Genomic DNA, 21,039 nt, shown 5'->3' on the forward strand with positions numbered 1-21,039 from the left:
ACCGGGAACCGAACTCACGACCTTGCGCTTGCCAGGCAGGTGCTTTGCCGCTGAGCTAAATCCCCAGCCCCTAAGGCCTGCAAAGTCTGGCTTTACACACGTGTGCACACGCAGGCTGGGCTGGGTCCCCTCCCCATGGCAAACTACACAGCGCTTCTACTGACCTCCCCCGTGACTGCAGCTTAGTGCTGGGAGCCCTCCTGAGCTCTGACCCCCCCCAACTTTCCTCTCTGAGCCTCCACCTTCTTCCGAGTCCCCAGAACCTACAAATTGGTGAAGTGACACAAATATGCCCATGTGACAAAAGCCCAGGTAGAACTGGGTTCAGAATCTACTTCCACTACTTGCTGTGAGAGCTTGAGAGTTTCTCCACCCCTCAGCCCAGCGTCCTCGCGGGCAGGGTGCGGAGGGACCGTGCCTCGGAGCTGCGGCTCTGTGATCACACTGTTTGGTCCCAGCCCAGCCACTCTGTAGCTGTGGGATCCTAGGAGGCTCCCCACCTCTTCACGTCTCCGTGTCCCCGTCTGTCTGATGGAGACTCTAGCGTGTGGCTGCAGGATGACTGACTATAGTCTTCCTGTGCACAAGAGACTCACTGAGCGCCGGCCGTGGTGGTGCATTCCTGTAACCCCAGGAATCTGGGAGGCTGAGGCAGGCGGATCACAAGGAAGGGCCTAATCTGGGCAACTTAACAATTTAGGGAAACCCCTCAGAATAAAAAATTAAAGGGTTGGGAACGTAGCTCTGTTCAAAGCCCCTGGTTTCAATCTCCAGTACCACAAAAAACAAAACCCACTGACGAGGAGAGCCAGGTTTTCCCCTGGGGAGGTGGCTGGGCCGCTCTTCCTTGGGTCTCAGGCCCTCTAGGGAGCAGGTGCAGTGTGCATTTGCAGCATGAGAGACTGAGGCCCCACACCTCTGCCACCTGGGCTGGGGAGGAGGCACGATTTGGAGAACAAAGTACAGAGACTCCTTCTCCCCAGCAGGGGGCGCACTGAGGACCCGTCTGACCCTGCACCTGCCTAGGAGCCTGGCCTCCTCCTCCTCCCAAGGGCACCTCGGACCCTGACTGCTCCCAGCACAGCTAGTCTGAGCAGCTTTCTGCTCAGGTCACCAGGTCAGCAGGGCGGACAGGGCAGCTGGGCCTGCCGATCACTCACGAACTACAGGTGGTGGGTGACATGGGGGGGGGGCTGCAGTTACATGGACTCCCCAACAAGCCAGGAGCTGCCATGGCTCTGTAGAGCCCCTGCTCCCCGTCCCTGGACAGAGATCACCTGTGGAGCTGTTCCAACAAATCCACCACCTAAACTGCAACAACCCCCCCAGCCGAGGGTTGCATGTCTGCAGCAGGAGGCAGGCCCCGAGTGTCCCCGTAATGGGACCAGCGGCTGGGATGAGTTGGCTCCCAACCCAGGCAGTCCCCAGGATGTGAGGCCAGAGCTCCAGGCAAGGAGACACCGTGCTGGGCACTGAGAGAGCTGGGCTGAGATGCGCGGGGCTGGCAGCAGAAGCACCCACACCATGGTGGAAAGCCCACCCCAGACGGGGCCCCAGGCTGTGGCTTCATCCGCCTGGACGACCCTCACCACTAGAGGTCAGCATTGGGCAAGGAGACCCAGGGGAGACTCAGGCATCAGCCCTGCACTGAACAAGTGGCCTTAGGAGACCATCCTGTGTGCTAGATATCCCTTGCGTTACTTCACAGAAATCCTCAGGAGAGCCCTACGCCCAGGGTCTTTATGCAGATAGATGCCTGTGAGGAGGTCCGGACAGGTGACAACCCTGCAGCACACGGCCCATCTGACAACCCATGGCCCATCTGGAGCCATGTGAGACCCTCCTCAGAGTCCCTTTATAACCTCCACTGGCCATTGTCACAGGACCCCTGATGGGTTTCAAAGACCCTTCTGGCATGAGCACTCTGTATGTACCCAGCCACCCTGTGGAGAGGAGGGTGGGATCAAGACCGCTGCCCTGGGCCTAGGACAGGAAGGACCGGGACGTTCAGAGGAGTTCCGTGTGTGGCTCAGGTCATGCAGGAGCAGGCAGAACCAAACTCTGGGCTTTGGGTTCTGGCCTGGGGTGCTCCACCCCATGCACAGGTACCCCAGGCACCTTCTCAGAACGGTGGTAGAACACTAGGGGGTTGTTTTGCAATTAAAATAATTGCATTTTTCTTCCTGGGTGGCCCAACTAAGACACTTTCCTGCAGATACATTTGAAAATAGAATGAAAAAGAAATAGAAGTCATGTGCAATCCTACTGATCTGACTTAGGTAATGTTCCTATTTTTGTGTATCTCCTTCCAAATATTTCCCTAAATATCCCCAAACCTTTTTGCCTTTGCTCTTCTTAGCAGTTGCCTGGGGAGTGTGGATGAGCCAAGGCCTCCCGCTGTCCCACACTTCCTGGTGCAGGGGATGGAGGGCTCTGGGGGCACTGGGCCCTGTGGCCTTGGAAGCCTGCCTGCTGCTTCTTTGCCTGCCGGCCCCGCCCCTACTCTCTCTGCAGCTTTTAGGGGCAGCCTGAGGTCTCATTGCCCTGCGAGTGGCTCTCACCATGGCCAGCTCAGCCTCCAGCTCCTTCATGCGGTTGTCCTTGAGGTCCAGCTGGGAGCGGAGGGCCGCTGCATGGTCCGTGGCCTCCTTGGCCTGGCGCCGCAGCTCCCACTTCTCCCGCTCTAGCAGGTCCTTCTCCTTGGCCAGGGCCTTGACCGCGTCCTCACTCTCCTGCAGGTGGGGCAGAGAAAGTATCCACAAGGTTACAATTCGGTAGGGCACTCCGGGCCCAGGGATCCCTCAGGGACCCCACAAAGTCTGCTCTCCTCACACTTGTCTTTTTCTGAGACAGGGTGTCGCTATGCAGTTCAGGCTGGCCTTGAACTCGTTTTGTAGCCCAGGCTGGCCTCGAACTCGCAGTGATCCTCCTGCCTCAGCCTCCTGAGTGCTGGGATTACAGGTGTGCACCACTATGCCTGGCCTCATGTTTGTTATGGTGGGTTTAATAAGCTGAAGAGCTCACAGTCGCTGAGTGCTTGTTACACGGAAGGCACCGGGCCATGTGCTTGGCGTGCATGATCTCAGAAGCTTCATGGCAGCAACGTAGCGCCATCACCCTCTTACAGATGGGGAGACAGGCTCAGAGAGCGTCAGTGGGACGCCCGAGGGCACAGACCTGGGAACAGGGATTCCCAACTCCAGCACCCACCCTGTCCAGGCCCAGATGCCCCGGGGCTGCTCCCGTTTCCTCCGGGTGCCCAAGCCTGGCGCTGACCTTGCGGTGCTGCTCATAGTTGCGGATGAAGTCCCGCAGCTGTTCCTCGCGGCTCTCCAGCGTGGCGTACAGCTGCTGCATCTGGCTCACCAGGTCCGTCTTCTCGCCCTTTAAGCGCTTCCGGTCGGCCTTCATGGCTGCGGACAGAAGAGTGCATTAGCCCCCCGGGACCCCAGCATCTGGCCCTTGTGCCTTTTGACAGAAGGTAAAATGTCCAGTGTGTCCCTCGCACTCTTGGGGTTCGAACCCAGACCCACTGTGTCTATATCCTGCTCCTCTCCCCTCAGATTTATCATCCACACAGGAAGCAGGTCCTGCTTACGTGTCTCTCTCAGCTTCAAACTGGCTGGGCCCCCTGGGGTCAGGAGCTGATGCTCATGAGCTCCTGACCCCACTGCCCTGGAAGAGGAAGAGGACCTGATTCTCAGCCAAAATGAACCCGAGAGTCTGGCCCACAGAATGACAGTTCAGCCAAACAACCCCTCATTCGCCCCATTTCCTCCCCGCAGAGAAGAGTGTGATTAAAAACATGCAAGATAAGACACCCAAATATGGGCCACCAAAGAAAAAAAATAAATCGGACGTCATCAGAAAATTCGAGGACAACCTGCAGAATGGGGAGAATACCTGCAATTCCCATATCTGATAAGGGACTTATCTTGAGGATATATAAACAACTCGTACAACTCAATAATACAACCTATTTGTAGAAAGAAAACCAAGAAAAAGAAGCCAGGCATGGTTACATGCCTGTAATCCCAGAGTTCTGGGAGGCTGAGGCAGGAAGATGGCAAGTTTTTAAGCCTAGGCCAGGCTTAGTGGACCCTGTCTCAAAATAAAATGAATAAATAAATAGAGAAGCTAGAAAGGGCTGGGGGATATAGGTTGTTGGGGAAGCCCTGTGTTCAATCTCCAATATTAAAAAAAAAAAGACAAACAATATAAAGGCAACCCATATCAAAAATGGGTGAAGAATCTAAGTAGTCCTCCAAGAAGTGACCAGAAAGTCCATGAAAATGTGCTTGATGTCCTTCTGACACAAGTCAAAACCACCATGAGCCACCACCCGACATCCACGAGAATGGGTAAAATAAAGCAGCCAGTAACAAGTGTTGGCAAGGGTGCAGGGAGACAGGAGTCCGCTCACCCTGTGGGGAAGGAAGTAAGGACTGCACAGTGGCTTTGGAAAACAGTCTGGGGTGGGGGGTCCTCAAAAGATCAAAGGCTAAGTTACCAGAGCCAGTGATTCTACTCCTAGGCATATACCCCAGGAGAGGAAACACATAAGTGTGAGGCACATGTGCATAGCAGCATTATTGATAATAACCCAAAAAGTGGAAACTACCCCTATATCCAGCAATGAATAATCCAACAGAAGAGATGCATGCATACAATGAAGCAGTATTTCACAATGGAAGGAAGAGCAGGACAGACCTATGGGATCAGCCTTGACAGTGTGACCCTAACGGAGAAGCCCAGGAAGGGCCGTGTCACATGACACTATTACAGAAATGTCCACAAGAGGAAATCTAGGGAGAGAGAGAGTAGCTCAGCCATTGCCTCCCCCTTGGGCTGGGCTGGGGATGGCTCGGGGAATGTGGGTGACAGCTGAGGGTCACGGGCTTCCCTTTAAGGCGATGGGAATGTCTGATGTTGGCTGTGGGGATGGACACACAACCACGAAAGTACTAACTCCCCGGCTCGCGGATTTGAAGTGGGTGAGCAGTGTGCCATGTGAATTAAATCTCAATCAAGCCGTTCACAGAGAACAACCCAGATGGCGTCACATGCTCGAGTCATGGCCCGTAGGCAGCGTGACACCCACTCCCTGGCCTCTCCTTCCCGCAGGCCTGGCCCCTTGGTGGGTGGAACAGGCTCAGGACAGGCCCTGACTGTAGGGTGGGCGCCTGGGGCTTTCCGGAGTCCCTGGAACCTGACCCCTCTCTGGAGAGAACACAGAGCAGGGGTTTCAAGGGCTAATTCCGGAGAGGGGAACAGAGCACAGCGACTCCTGCGCCCTGGAATCTTCCAGGCTGAGAGAGCCCACAATGTCGTCACTTGCCTAACATGCCACAGCCACCTCTGACCCCAAAGCCCATGTATATGCGCTTGACCCTTTACGGTGGGGCTCCTCCAAATCTGAGGGGTCCTTAGCCTCACAGCTAGCAGAGGGCAGTGACACAGGGCAGCCAGTGGCACCCAGCCGGTGTACAAGAAGGAGTCGGGGACCCTGGCACTGCCCAACAACTAACCCACTACAAGCTGATGTCCTTCTGGCCCTGAGGGGGCCCTTTCATCCTCCTGCCCCTCACCCTGGCCCACCAAGTACAACAGGTGGGGCCAGCTCGGCCAGGGCCTTGTGTGTCACCATGCACAGGAGCTGCAAGGAGATCCATGTTGGGGACCATAGGTCTCGGGTGGTCCTTCAAATTCCAGCTTTGAGACCCCACCTTGTATGTCCTCCTCCTCACAGCTTGGCCAGCAGTGGTCCAGGTCACCAAGACAGGAATTCCAGGCCTGCTGGCCCAGAACCTTAAAGGGTGGAGACGCAGAGCCCTCGGGGAGAGGCCTTGGCTCCAGTCCTGCTGGGCAGGGCTGACCCCCTGGGTTGGGTCAGGGAGGGGCATAGCTGGGCTAGTTCTGTACGCCACCCCAACATAGTGTGGCCACATTACAGGAGAGCTTTGCTTTTAGATCCAAAGCAGTAACTGGTATTATGGTTTAGACCTAAAATGTTCCCAAAAAGCTCATGTGTTCAAAGGTGGGGCTTTTGCAAGGTGTCTGGATCCTGAGGGCTGTAAATTTAGTGGATTCATCCACTGACATGAGACCCTATTCTGATGACTTCAGGGGGAGGCAACAGGGACTCAGGCGGGGGTTTACTTGACGGGAGTGGGTCACCGGGTGCGACCTGGGGCACTTGTTCCAGCCCCTCCTTCTCTGGCTTTTCCCCTCTCTCCGCTTCAGGCTGCCATAAGGTGAGCAGCTTTGCTCACCGACACCTTTCCACCATGGTGTTTCATGGTCCTCAGGCCCATAGGGATGGAACCAGCTAACCATGGACTAGAACCTCAAACACCATAAGCCAGAATACACCTTCCTCCCTTGTTTATGTCAGGTACTCTGTAAGTAGGTGGGGTCCTTGTCACCCACCAGATGGGGAGCCAAAGGCACACAGCAGAAAAGGCAGGGCAGGGTCCAATCAGGGCCTGGCTCGGTCTCAGCTGGTTTCTTGTGGGCACAAGAACAGCAGGGAACTTGGGGACAGGGTCTGGGGATCTTGGACAGTCCTTCCCAGCCAGGAGAGAGCCACTGCCATAGAGCAAGGCACACGGATGCGCCTGTGGGTTCCCTTTTGCTCTTCAGCTGGCAGGAGTCATGCCTCTGCCGTTTGGCTGGAAATTAACCCCCCAGGCTCTGGCTCACCTTTGTCATCAGGCCCATCTGGGTGAGAACCAGACTCCAGACTTTACTCTCCGCCGCTAGAGACTGTGGGAGCAGGGCTCCCCTCTGTCCCCCAACATGGCATCCCTGAGCTTTTCCTGGCTTTTGTCAAGAAGCTTTTTTTTTTCTTTTTGGTACCGGGAATCAAACTCAAGACCTCACGCTTGCAAGGCAGGTGCTGTGCTGCTGAGCTAAATCCCTTGAGCTAAATCCCCCAGAGGCTTTTGAGAGGTTGTGGTGACACCTCTTGCTGGCCTCCGTGGACCTGGATGCTGCTCCAGCCTGCACCATCTGTCTAGCACGCATGTGGTGAGGCCGGGGCTGTGCCTCCTCTATGTGACTAGAGGGAGAGCAAGGGCTGACCTGGGCCTTCAGGTGAGTCGCTTTCCCTAGGAGCAGAGCCAGGGCTCCCCAGTGTTCAGTGAAGCACCTACTGTGTGCTTGCTGCTGAGAACAGGGATGCCTGCTACCTTCTGGGTGGGTGACGGTCTGAGGGGAGTCCGGCCCGTACACACACGACTGACAGTGGTGCCTGTGCTTCTGTCCTCCTTACTAAGAGAACTTCAGTTTTGTTGCGGGGGTGGGGGTTGTGTCACGCCAAAATGCTTGATTTCCCAAGCTCTCCTACAGCTAGAGGGGCACAGCTCTGGTCCTTAGGGTGTACAAAGATGTTCAGTGGGAAATGCACTGTCTGCATCTGGATGTCCCCCCAAAGCCTCATGCACTCATGGGTGCAGGCTTCTATAGTTAATGATTGATCCATGATCCAATGCTGGGATTATGAGTGTGAGTGCTACACCGCCCTGGGGCGGATAGTTTGCATATGTAAGGGAGAGAAAGAGGCTGCTTGCTGCCACTCCTCCCTTTTGCTCTTGTTGCTTTTGCTACCTTCTGCCGTCATGAATGGTTGCCCTGTGCCATGTGCCACCCTGCCTTGGAGCCAGCCGAGCATGGACTGACACCTCCACAGACTGTGAGCTAAATAAGCCTTTCCTTCCTTAATTTTGGGCGTCGGGTATTTTGTCCCAGCAACGAGAGAAAAGTAACCAAGACACGCACTGATCTTCCTCTTGTTGCACAGGATGGAGGATTCATGCCAAGAATGCAGAGCAGAAAGACAGACAGAGGGGCTTGTGTCGCTGATGCTTCCCACCTGGATCAGAATTCTGTGTAGGGGAAAACCAAATGCACTTGTGGGGCTTCCCGTGGTGCGTGGCAGAGTGGGACAGGCAGTGAGCAGCGCCTGCATGCCCACATTGCTCTGCCCACCTTGGGCCAGACTCTGCCCGGCAGAGGACCCAGAAAACACGAGGTCTGAATCTTCAGCAGAAATGTCTAGTGAGGATCAACCCTAAAACAACAACAGGGCACGGACTGCCACGAAAACTGCCACGTACACGGAGCAGCCCGTGTGCAGTCTGCGCACGGCTTTTCCAAAGCATGCACGGCCACAGAAGAGCGCCTAAGGAAGCTGCCTGAGGAGCAGCCTTGTTGAGGCCACAAGCATCCAGGTGCCACATTGTCTATTCCCGTGGTGCAGGGCCTGGAATTGCAGCTGTAAGCAAGTGGGTGGTTTCCCACCATCGATCCCCGAGAAATCATTTCAAATCCACACACAGCTGTGAGAACCCACAGCCGGCCCCGCCTTCCACCCTCTGTCACTGCTATGCTTCTGTCCATCTTTCAAACCCCGTTCTGACGGCCTTCACATGCTTGCTACAGGGGAGCGGCTGGCCCTCCCAATACAGGTCCATAGCTGAAGCTCCCAGTGCTCTGCTCACCTCCCAGACACGCGGCCTCACCCAGGCGGGTCCCATTCCAGCAGCCAGGTCACTGGAACCACTGCCATGGTCACTGGTGGGCGGTGCCACACCTGCTGGGTCCCATAAGATCAGGAAATGAGACCAGCCTGGCTCTTGGAAATGCCCTTACCTGCGATGCCAGGTCATAGCCGAAAGGTTGAGAATGAGAAGGCAGACTCTCAACTTTGGAGCCCCTGGGCCCAGCGCAGGGAGGAAGGGAGTTTGAGCACAAGGGCTTCTCCCCTCACCCATCAAGGTGGTGCATGCCGTGAGGGTCACAGCTGGGGTAGAGGGGCCCCGGTAACTCACTCATCCTTCCCCCCTTGAGCATCAGTTTCACAGTCTCCAGCACACTGAAGGTGTTGAATTCTGGAGGTTCCCTTTAGCTTTCAAGACCCCAGGAGACCTTCCTTTCCCATTGCTGCCTGTGATGACGTATGCAGGGAATCCATGGGTACCCCACCAACATGTCCATGTGGGGGTCAACCCACACAGCAGGGCAGGGTGGGTGGCATTCCAGGCTCAGGGATCTGACATCCCACCCCGGCCCTGGGTCCTTCGGGGAATCATCCTCTTGTCCTCAGATTCCAAGATAGTAAAACAATTCCCATGCAGTGACCTTTAGCAAGTGCCAGGCAGTGAGCTGATCCTTACGGGTTTTCATCATTTAACTCTCGATTGCTTTATTGTAGACGGGCAGGTGGGTGTCCCCAGGGGGCTGAGGAACCTGGCTGAGCGCCAAGTGGCAGACCTCACCTGCCCCTGTACTCACCCTAACCTGCTGCAGTGGGGTGGAACTTGGGAGTGGAACAGGAGCTGTGGTTGTGGTGGGGAGGTCCCAGGGGTCCTGGAGGTAAACCCAGGATGTTTATCTGAGGCCCTCACAGCCCTCACACATTACTGCCAAAGTACATGGCTGACCCGGTTTCATAACACCAGCAGACAATCCGGACACGCACGTGGATACTCCAGCCACACGAAGCTGCTCCTGTCCCCGTCCAGCCCCCTGGCAGACTCTGTGAGGGCTCCACTACAGGTCTGACATCTCATGTGCACCTCACTGCTGCCCTGTGGCTGCTGGAGGGGAGGTGTGTGAGTGTGTGCACATGCATGGATATACTTCTGTATGTGCACGGCTGTGTGTGTGTATATGCAAGTGCATGTGTCTATGTGAGTACGTGCATGGACGCGTACGCTTGTGTCAGCAGCTCTTAAGGAATCCCCCTGGCTCTCTGCCTGCGGCATCTTCCCCAGCCCAAGTTAGTGGCGTTCCATGCCCACAGTTGGGCTTCCCATTGCTCGAAGCTCAGGAGACCGTGGGCTGGGTCCAGGACAACCCACAGCCAGGAGCCTTTGTAAAATGCCCCAGCCTGGTGGCTCTGACAAACACAAGCTCAGCGGCGGGGAAGGAGGTGGCTGGCAGAGTTGAGGCCATCTGATCCTGTGGAACAACCCAGCCTCAGCCAGCAGGGGGCCCCTCTCCTTTTCCATCCAGTGTTCTTGACCTGTCTCAAGATCTCCACAGAGACTAGAAGATGAGAGGCAGCAGGCAGGTGCCAGGAGGTCTTGGCACGCTGAGCTGTAGGGCTCCAGCTTCTGAATAAATACTAACCAAAACGGGAGGCTCTGGATCCCTCCAGCTCGCTTTCCCTTTACAGCTGGGGCCCAGAGAGGGAAGGAGGCTGTTGGGGTCATGCAGTGAGCTGGCCCGGGTGTCCTGACACTTACATAATAGAGGTGGGGTTGGAAGCATGCTCTTGGGAATCTGCCCAAGCTTAATCAAGCCTCCGTTTCCTCACCTGCAGAATGACTGGGCATGTCATACATTCTGCCGTGCAGGGGACAGGCTGTCTTGCCCTGAATGAACGGGGGGCTAAGACTTTGAGTGTCTGGGGAGAAGAGAACCTCAACAGACATTTGTCAGAGTCAAGGAGCCTGGATGCCGGTCCTCTCTCTGCTCTGTGAGCAAGGGGCTGTGACAGTGCAGTGACTCTGAACCTCCCTTCCTCCGAAGCGGCATGTGGTCACTGCTACCTTGCAAGGCTCTGGGGGACAGATCAGCACAGAGCTCTGCTGCACACAGCAAGCGCTCATTAAGTGCCTGCTTCTTTTCCTATCTCCCACCTCCCCAAGCCTCCAGGCCTGAGCTCCGGCCCCTGGAAATGCAGGGGACCTTGTGGGGTTGGCTGGTGCCTGAGTGCAGAGAGACCCAGGATGGGGAGATAGTAGGGTAGACACTGGGATACAGTGGGAAGCCCACAGACTTGCAGTTTGGGTGCCAGTTTGCTATGGCTTTTCCTGTTTGAAAGATGAGATCTGAAGAGGTCAAAGTTCACCTGACTTCACCCAGGGCTCTTTCCCCATCATGGCCCTTAGGTGAGAGAGAATAGTTGTGACTTGGACAAGTGGTGACCATCAGCAGTCATATCTGAAAAAGCTGCATTCAAGGCAGGCCTGGCTGGAGACGTGGATGGGGCTGGGATGAGCTCCACTCCCCTCTTCTCACTGTGCCGTGGAGAGGGGAGCAGCTCACTCACAATGAGCCGCAGGCAGCCTGGCACCAGACCCCAGTGCCTCTAGGCTCTGACTCAGGATCTCCCCAGAAATCCTTCCTTCATGAGCAGCCTAGAAAGACAGCACTAGATAGACCTTTCCAACTTCCAGCTGGGGCAGGACAGGCCAGTTTCTCAAAGTTCGTATATTCCAATCCTCTGGTCAAGGCAGACATGACTAATTGATTCATTTTGCTAGGAATCTGGATTGATTAGCAATGTCTGCCATGGCATAGGAGAGAACTAATCAGTGTCTGAGAACTACTCAGTGACCCCAGGATCTGGGTCACTGCTATGCCAATTACCATGATGCCGCTGAACCAAGGCTAACCTACTGACCACAAGAGAGAGCCAGTTCTTTCTACTGGTAGAAAACCAGTCCTTTCACATGCGCCAGATGGTTACAAGAACTTTGAGCTGCAAAAGTCAAGGAAGGCAGATTTATGCACTTAACTTTATGTTCACTAATCGCAGTTCTTGGATTCCACTTTTCCATCATTTCCTTGACAGCTTGTGCAGCCCATGGCTTTAAATCCAGCCCTACGCCGATGCCAGCATGGGCCGCATCTCTGAGCTCTGCGCTCAGATCTGAGAGTATCCCCCACTCCCCTACCAGACAGCATCTTGGGCCACACGTGTCCCAGAGCATGTCCTGAGCAGCCCTCCAATAGCATGCTTTTCACAGTACCCCAAAATCTCCCTTCATGGTGGCCTCAGCCTTCCCATTACTTTGGCCCTAAACTCTACGTGTCTTTGGCCCTCCTTCCCTGCACCACACCCAATTCACTGGCTATGCCTTGAACAGTGCATGAGCTTCTGGCCACTTCTCACCATGCTGGTCACTTACTTGGGCTGTGTCACCACTGTTCTGTATATGGGCCACGCAGCAGCCCCTGTGGGGTCCCCTTAAAAGGCAGGTCAGACTAGGATGCTTTTCTGCTTCTGTCCCACAACTCCTGCCTCAACTTGTACAACCTGGGTGTGAGTGGGGTGCGGAAGATTCTGGCTCACAGTTTCCAAGGGCGCTTCCCTGCCCCTCCAGCTCAGGGATACGGGGCCACCACTCCCAAGGTGGGACACGGGACTGCCCCTAGAGAAGTGGGCAGGTGAGGACCACAGCCCAGCGCCACAGCAGCCCAGGGCCAGTGCCAGCATGCGTTCTGACTGCAGGAGAATTCCACACTTGCCTCAGCAGGTATCTGAGGAGGGTGAAACACAGAGGACGCTCAGGGCCACTCACCATGGAGGGACCAGCACTGCAGAGACCTGGCTTCCCTCTGGCCCCACCATGCCAGTGTGTGACCCTGGCTAAGTTCCTTGATCTCTGTGTGTGAACCGGGAAAATGGCTTCCTCCTTACTCTGCTGCTGCGAGAATTAAGGGCAAGTGGAAGTGAGTTACTGCCCAGCTGTTCTTCACTGCTCGGTGACAATCTTGTGCTCAGAGCCATCCCGGAGCGGGCAGGGAGGATCAGGGCAGGTTCCAGCTGAGACCATGGGTCCACTTGATGGATGCTGGGGGCTGGAGGGAGAGAGGATACACGGCTGGCAGTTCCCGGCTATCAGAAGCTCCTTGGCCTTGGGCATGTGCCCAGGGACCAGGACGCCCAGTGGGAAAAATGTAAGCCAGGAAGGACGCAGCCAGGGGGTGATCCGAACTCACAGACAAGGTGTCATCCAGGTGTGTGGGAGTCCCACGGCCCACTCGGGCTGTCTGGGCCTCACTGGGCACAGGGCGCGTGTCACTGCCACCCAGGCCTGGTGGGATCCTGGGGGAAGCCCCGTGGGTGGTGGCCCAGGGGATCCAGGTGCCCTTCCTGACCTCTCCCAGGAGCAGCTCCCGGCAGGAGGGAAGTGGGAGAGATGGGCCACAGGGGAGGGGCTTGTTTTCCAGTCTAGGAAGGAGAGTCCAGGAAAAGGTCCTCCTTCCTCCAAATCACACTAAAAATAGTGGCCGGGGACGCCCGGAACAATGACATTCCTTAGGCTGGGCGGGGGAGGCGTGGATTTCTGGAAAGCGGTTTCAACCTCAGCCCCCTTGCCCCACACAATGAGAACTGTTTTTAAAAGGCCAGCGTTGGTGCGTAAGCTCACTCTCTGGCCTGATCCGGCTGTGACTCCGCCTGGACAGAGGAGGAGGTGGTATGCAGCCTTGTGGGCACCATGGCGCAATCCAGAGTGCTGTGTGCTTGGGAACCCTTGTGCCATCTCTGGGCTGTGGTGCCTTGGGGGCCAGCCTCATCACCCCTGCTCCTGAGGGAGCCCTAGCAGCATTGTTCAAGTCTGGGTGCAGGTGGCAGCAGTAGCTACAGGCAGTCTTGTCTTGGACAAGGTCAGGAGAGGCTGCAGAGGGTAGGGATCAGGAGGGCAGACCCTGGGTTCAAACTCCAGCCAAGCCACACTTTAGGCTTGGCCCTGGGTTCAGGTTCGGATCAGTCTTGCACAGGCCGTGACGGCGCAGTCCGGGTCAGCTGTGGCCTGAGTGAAAGAAGATGCCCAGGAGGGTGCTGGATAGCATGGGCACGAGGGCAGTCCTGCTCTCCCTCCTACCAGCTCCGGACCTTCAGGAGACCCCGTGATCCCACAGAGCCTCAGTGACCACCTCCGTGGGATGGGTGTAACAGATACCCTCAACCTCTGAGGCTGAAATGACACTCAGAAACAGGAGGCTTTGTGATCCTTAGAGACTTTCAAGTTGTGAGGTCACTGTCACTACAGGGGATGGCTGCAAGGGGCTACAGCCATCCCGGGCCAGGCTGGGGGGTCTGGCTGCTTCTGGTTTTAAGTATCGAGAAGCCACATGGCTGGGAATCCCAGCCACGTCCTGCAATCTGCTGCCTCTGTCCCCAGACTCACATCCTGAGTGATCTCATCCATCCGACTCCTGTAAGGCCCCTGCAGCTCGACAGTTTGGTGCGGGGAGAAGCAGGTGTGTTGTTACCAACTCTCTCCAGCCTCAGCAGTGATAAGTAACACTTGAATTTCTCTTTTTTTAAGATCCTGTCTTTGATTTCCTCCTCTTCCAGGGAGACCCTGGGACTACAGCCGAGAGGGAGGGAGAGAGGGAGAGACAGAGGGAGAGAGAGAAAGAGAGCGCACATCAAGAGATCACACGGAATGACCTCTGTCTTCTCTGCCATCGGCTGCAGCTTCTCCAGTGCTGGGGAAGCGGCCACCACAACAGCCGTCCTCAGGCTAGGGCCCCAGAGCCAGCTGGTGCCGTCCTTTTCATTGGAGGGGTGCGAGTTTTACAGCAAGACTGGAAGTCTGTAATTAAGACCTCGATAAAATATTTAGACCTCCGCACAGATGTATTAATGATTCCACATTTAAATGTTAATGAGTGTAATTAGATGAAAGATTAGCCAAGCCCATCACTGAATATACATTCAGGACTGATAAACGCTCCTGCTGTAAAATTATACGCGTGAGCAGAGGTGCGCACCTAGGCCTCTCCGGTGGACTTTGATTTGTCTTCCTGAGAAAGGGCTCAAAGGTAATTCAGAGAAGAGAGAAAGGAGCCGGAGATAGTGGGCGGGCTGGGAGCAAGGCAGGGAGGTCAGGGACCTGTAGGATTGTAAGGGTCATTAAGCTAGTGGGTGGGAAATTTGCATACCTCCCTGCACAGAGAACTCACTACGTCTAGGAGTATTTGGTCTTAGCTCCTATAAATGGCTTATGGGGTGGTCTCCCCCAGAACCAGAAGGCTTTAAACTCAATCACACAGAGCCAGTGAGATTACAGCCTCTACACAAGCTGCTTTAAATCAGTGACCTCCTAGGTCAAGAACAAGATGGGCAGGACTTGGTCACAGTGCCATCAATACCAGGCTTCATATTTTTATTCATCTGGAGTACCAGAAATTGAACCCAGGGCTTTCATACTGAGCTATACCCCTAGCACTTCTCCCCTGACTTTTTAAATTTTGAGACAGGTTCTTGCTAAATTGTTAAGTGGCCCAAGTCGGCCTCCAGCTTGTAATCCTCCTGCCTCAGCCTCCCAGAGTGCTGGAATTACAAGTGTGCGCCATCACACCTGGCTGCCCGCCTTATATTTATTGATGCAACAAGAACCTACAGGGATAACATGAGCCAGGCACCAAGACAGGGGAGCTGGGGAATCTCGGTAGACCAGACAGAAGATGGGAATTATGCTGGAGCAAGGGACACAGACAGACATGACACATTTTTAATTGTTATTTAAATGCAATGATTTAAATACTCGCTGAGGTTGGTGCTGCCAACAGACAAGAAATCCCCAGGTACCAGCAGGTGGCAGAGTCTGGGGAAGCCTTGCCAAGAGCGGGCAAGAATGTGGCGGCAGGTAAACAGCAAATGCAAATGCCCCGGGGCAGCCAAGAGTTCAGTGTATTTCCGGAGTGAAGGCAGGTGTGGCTGGAGGGCAGGTGGTGGTGGTGGGGCCCTCTGTGCCCAGGCAGGGCTCAAATCTGCTCCCCGTGACTGCTGCATCATAGGGCCACAGTCTGGTGCTATTTGAGACCCCCAGCAGGGCCATGGACAGGGGCCTCTTCTGGCCCCTGGGTCACTGGCAATCCCGGCTTCCTGGCTCGGACTCTGCGACCTTGGGCTCCATTTGACTCCCCATGGCTCCCCGTGTCTACCCTGCTCGCCCCCTCTGAGGCCGCCTGTCCACATGACCTCTCCCCAGGTCCCTAACCGCATCCCTTATTCAACCAGGCCACCTGCACCTGTGCTGGGGGACAGGTAAGGGCCTGGCCTGGGCCCCCTGTGACGAACGGTGATTCTGCCTCACTCGTTCCGGCTGCCTGCGGACAGACAGGGTCCGTGAGCAAGGTGGTGGCCACAGCTGACAGATTCACAGAAGAGACTGACAACCGGCCAAGCTGTGCCCGGCCCTGTTCAGACCCGAACCTGCTTCTTGGACAGTCTGTCCTCAGCAGGTAACCCTGGAGGACAGACGGAAGCCCCAAGTACTCCAGCACGATTGTACTAGTAGTCACAGACAGCTCCTTTGGCCCCTCAATTCATGAGAGACCTGTCTGCACACACAGCACCAGGCGGCTACCCGCCCCAAGCATGAGTAACTGATGTTGTAGGTTACCCATCGGGTTCTCTGAGTTTGACTGAAGTGAGTCTGTCGTGAGAAATATGGTTTTGCCCTGGGCATACCAGTTTACACCTGCAATCTCAGCAGTCTGGAAGGCTGAGGCAGGAGGATTGCAAGTTTAAACCTAGCCTGGGCAACTGAGACCCTGCCTCAAAATAAAAAATAAAAAGGGCTGGGGATGGAGCTCAGTGCAAAGAGCCTGGGTTCAATTTCCAGTACCACACAACACAACACAACACAACACAACACAACACAACATAACACAACACAAAAGGTGGCTTTTCAAGGCAAAAGAGCAGTTGAATGTAGGACTGTCACAAGGAACTGTCACCTTTCCCTGGCTCCTACAGTTTGTCCAGCTCCTATAAACACTTAAGCATGATTATTTGGTGCTTACTGTGTGTCAGCAATGTTCTAAGGAGTTTACACCTGTGCCCTAGGAACTAGGATTACTCCTGGTCTATAGATAAGGAAACTGAGGCACAGCCAGGTTAAATCATGCAGCACTGGTCCCAGTGCAGTGGGGTTTCCACTCCCAACCCCCAGGGCTCGTTTTTCCCAGCCCAAGAACACAGCATGGCCAGAGTGAGGCGGGTGAAGGGCAGAGTGGGTTCCGGCCTGGGTCCCACAGGCTGTTTCTGCAGCCTCGTTGGAAGCTTTCGGGCGATGGCCTTCCTCTCCTACCCGAGGCACACGCACCAAGAGGGTTCCGGGGGACATCTTTCCAGGTAGTGACGAAAGCCAGCATTGTGTGGGGGCCAGTGGCCGTCCTCCCTGGGTGGCAGGAGGCGCCCGCGCTGGCCACGTTAGCTCAGCAGAGTGCGGCGCGTCAATCCGCGGTTGGGCCTGACACCGAGGAAGACGACAGCGTCACTGAAACAGCGGCAGCCACACGACCCGGCCAGACCCAACAGCTGACGCTGCTTCAGGCTGTTCCTGGAGCATTTGCAGGTGGGAGAACAGGTCCCAAGTCCCACTTCCTGGAGGCAGGACCGGGGGCAGCTGCTCAGCATGCTCAGCAGACTGGCTGGGGCTCAAACCTGTGGATGGGTTCTCTGCTCTAGTCCCTTGGGAGCAGCCAGCCTTGGGGCACTGGGCAGAGGTGGCCTCGAGGACTCGGAGTCCTGAGGGACCCCTGGACCCACGAGCAAAGCACTCCTCAGTTCCTGAGTCCAGGCTGGTGGTTCCCTCAGACAGAATCTTCTCCTGAAGAGCGCCAGTGTCCCAAGTGCTGCACCAGTGCGTCACCCTGTGTCCCCCACAATGTCCTACTGTGTTGGGTGCGACACCCAGAAGCAGCGGAAACAGATGGCAGGTGAAGAATTTCTGTGCAAAGTAAGTATTTCCCTACTTATTCCCCGGTACCCACCATGCCGTGGGCCTGAGACCCCCTCGCCCTACTCCAAAGCTTGGTGCCTGGCCGGCTGCCCTCCTCCTGCTGTCACACTCTGAAGAGGACTGCATTGCTCTCCCCAGCTCTAAGACTGCAGCGCCGCCAGCCAGCCACCCTCTCCTCCTCTGCCTTCCCTTCTCTGCTTCCTCATTTTCCCAAGTTCTTTGCCCATCTGATTCCACCTGTTTTGTATTTATGTATGGCTGCGCTCCCTGCAGCCTTGGGACCAGGTCTGGCACACAGTGCAGCCCGGTAAGTACGTGTAGGGGCAGCTTACACAGCCCGGTAAGTATGTGTGGGGGCAGCTGACAGCAGCCACAGTGGCGGTGTGTACAGGGCACAGAAGGGACAGGAAGCTGAGGCCTGCGGGAGGAGGGCCATCCCAGACAGCTGTGGGGCCCTGGCTTTTGATCGCCTGAGCTTTGCCAGTCTGGATGCTAGACACAGCTGCTCCCAGGGGGAACCTGGCTGGGTGCAATGGCCAGGGCTGTGGGCTGGGGTGCAGAGAGCCCGCCTGCTCCGCTCATTGCGAGCGGACTTCTGCATGTCCACAAGCTGTCTTCTAGTTTCCTTGGTTCCTGGGAGAACCTGCGACTCTCTAGCTATAAGACAAAAAGACACTGAGGCGACCATCTCCGTCTCCAAGTGCGGCATGGCCTGTCAACCCAGAGGCGAGGGCACTGGCTGCCCCTGTCTCCCATCTCGCTCCAGACGGCAGCAACCTGGCCATAGCTGTGCGTTTGGGACAAGCGTTCTATCACAGAGCGTGGGGACACAGGAGCTCCTTGTGGAGTAGGAGCAGGTCTCTCGGTACCTAATCACCCAGCTCAAGACCTTGCTCCTTCATTTGCTAGCTGGGTTGCTCCTTCACCGCCTCGTGCATCTGTGTTCTCACCTGGAGAGTAAAGGGGGTGACACATGTGACTCCGTGACCCGAAGGTGCTCGAGCTGCTGGCTGCCATCAATACTGGTGGTGCCTGAGAAGGGACAGACGCAAACTGAGGCTCTGGGATCTCGAAAACTCAGGAGACGGTGTGTGGGCTCTGAACCAGCTGTAGCCACCACTCGCTTTTCCATCGTCTCTTCCTCCTTTTGGACCTAAAGATGCCAACTGGTCCCCTGCCTCCACCTTACGTCCAATGTGGACACTCAGGACAGAAGATTCCCTGCTGGCAAAGGACTGATGGCCAGGCTGGAAGGAAAGAAAGACCTAAACAGCACGGGCTACGTCGCGTCTATCTGTTTGCCACTGGGTGAGAGTCTGTTTGCTCATTCATTCAAGCAAATTTTATGGCCTGCTTTAAAAGCCTGACTCCTCCCTAGCACAGAAACGAGACACCTGAACCGCTAAGAGTCCGAGTGCCCACAGAAAAAAACACGAAGGCCAGGAGAACAGCAGTATTTGTGTTGAGTTGGGAGGAGAGAGAGAGCTGGTGGGCTGACAAACCCTGGAAAGGCCTTCCGAAAGCACTGCCTCCTGGGGATGGTGGCAAATGCCTGTAATCCCTTCACTGTGGGAGGCTGAGGCAGGAAGATCGTTTTAAGTCTGAGCCCAGCTTGAGCAATTTAGCCCAAAATAAAAAATAGAAAGGGCTGCGGATATAGCTCAGTGGGAAGGCTTTGGGTTCAATCTCTAATACCACAAAGAAAAAATAAAAACCAAAGGCATTGCCCCTTCCCCACCCCACCCATTTCAAGTAAAATGCAGCCCAGCACCTCCCAGACAGTGTGTCCTGCTGGCTGGCACTCCAAGCTCTCAGGCCTGGGTTGGCACCAAACCCAGAGCTCTGGCTCTTGACTTCTGCACCTGATGTTCTACCAACTGGCTACATGAACAGGGCAGGTCCCCACCTCTGGGGCTCAGTCCCTCGTGTGCAAGGTGGGAACAAACCCCCATCTGTCTCCAGCCACCGAGCAGCAGGTGTGTTGTCTGTCAACACAGGAGTATTGACACCTGCTTAAAAGGTCGCTTAGGTTATTTGTGTTTTCTCAACAGCCGAGCTCTGGAAGCAGCAGATTCTTCACAAACATTGCTAGAACTGTTTCCTGACAGGTGAAGCTTTTTAAAATACTGTGAGGAAAACAGAGGTGCTAAACTCATAATTCTGACAAGTGATAAACCAAGGAGAGCAAGTCAAGACTTTGTTCACATTTCCTACAGGAAAGGCAACAGAGTGGAACCAGACAGTGGAAGCGAAGCCATCTACATGGGAATGCTGCCCCTGGTGCCGTCCTCCATGGCTGGGGACTGACAGGATCTAGCCTCATATGTCCAGGGCTGGCAGCACCACAAAAGCAAGGCACACAGATAGTACACAACTCTCAAGGGAGCCTGAACACCTCTTCTGAAAGATTCTTGTAAAAACCCTGTCAATACATGAGTCTGCATCACATCAAACCTGTACACGAATCAGCAACTTACAGGAAATCCAAAGGACAGAGGAACATGCTGAGCGACACCACGGGGATACAGTCAGTAAACTGCAGATCCTCAGAAACCTACAGGTCTCTTTGACAATCAGCAGCAAGAAAAATATAAAAGAAACGGACAGGAGCCTGTAGGTTATAAGATGCAGAAAGACACTGCACTGGATCACACTGTGAGGACACTGTCTTGGTTGGGATTCCAGCAAAGCAGAAAATGAATTTCTGAGGAAAGTTAGATAATAACTGGATGCTTGATCATTTTTTGCAGGTGTATGATACTTTGGGGATTACAGCCCTCAAACGGAGTCTCTACTTTTACAGACATAACAGAGTCTACAGGTGACACAAGGCCAATGGGATTTGCTTCAAAATAACACAGCGAGAAGGGAGTGGACAGAGGGGTGCAGAATGTGCCAGGGATAAGGTATCCGGGATTTATTAGATGATTCTAATGACTTCTGTATATGACTGCAATTACGATAGTGATAATAAGAGAGTACAGTGCAGTCCATGCTCCTGTCCCACAGTCCCAGATTTGGTGCTTGGTAAAGTTGCCTGTCTGTCAGCCCTGGGTGTAGGAAGGTGAGGTGACTGGGGCTGGTATGAGTAGGTGGAGTCTCTTGGCACAGCCTCCTGGATCAGCCCAGGACTGGTGTAAAAACCTTCCCGCCTTTGTAGACAACGTCCAGGATGCCTGTCGGCAGGGTTGGCTGAGGCTTGGGTGGGTGGGTGGGGACTGTTGCTTACTCCTGGGGGGTTGCAGGCATGTGTCAGAAACTGCTGACTCAGTGTACAGGATTTATTTACTTCTGTAAAAGAGCAAAGCATCCACCCTCTTAAGGAAGCAAAAGTGAAGAATTTCCGGCCTGATTGTCTGGGGGGAATAACAGGAAGTAAGCTTGTAAGAACCCAAATAAATAGCATTAAGTGATGAGATGGAGATGGAGGAGGGGCCTTTGGGACCATGGCGTGGCCCCTCAGTATTCCCAGCCACCTCTACTGTGACTCTGCCGTCCCTCCCTGAGGCTGCTGGGTCCATAGGCCCCACTGTGGACTTGA

At 55.1% G+C, this 21,039-nt stretch overlaps 1 protein-coding gene across 3 annotated transcripts in view; it reads right to left on the reverse strand.

Annotated features, from left to right (window-relative positions):
* The window catches only part of Kazn (kazrin, periplakin interacting protein), a 1,006,619-nt gene that overhangs the window by 48,704 nt on the left and 936,876 nt on the right, over positions 1 to 21,039 (reverse strand). For all 3 annotated transcript variants that reach the window (XM_005409886.2, XM_013507404.1, XM_005409887.2), the window contains 2 exons: positions 3,277 to 3,413; positions 2,562 to 2,732 (listed from right to left, as the gene is read on the reverse strand). In XM_005409886.2, coding sequence (XP_005409943.1) covers positions 2,562 to 2,732; positions 3,277 to 3,413 — 308 coding nt within the window. The remainder of the gene's footprint in view (positions 1 to 2,561; positions 2,733 to 3,276; positions 3,414 to 21,039) is intronic.

This window comes from Chinchilla lanigera, unplaced genomic scaffold, assembly GCF_000276665.1.
Source record: "Chinchilla lanigera isolate Chin_1 unplaced genomic scaffold, ChiLan1.0 scaffold00126, whole genome shotgun sequence".
Lineage (NCBI taxonomy): Eukaryota > Metazoa > Chordata > Mammalia > Rodentia > Chinchillidae > Chinchilla > Chinchilla lanigera.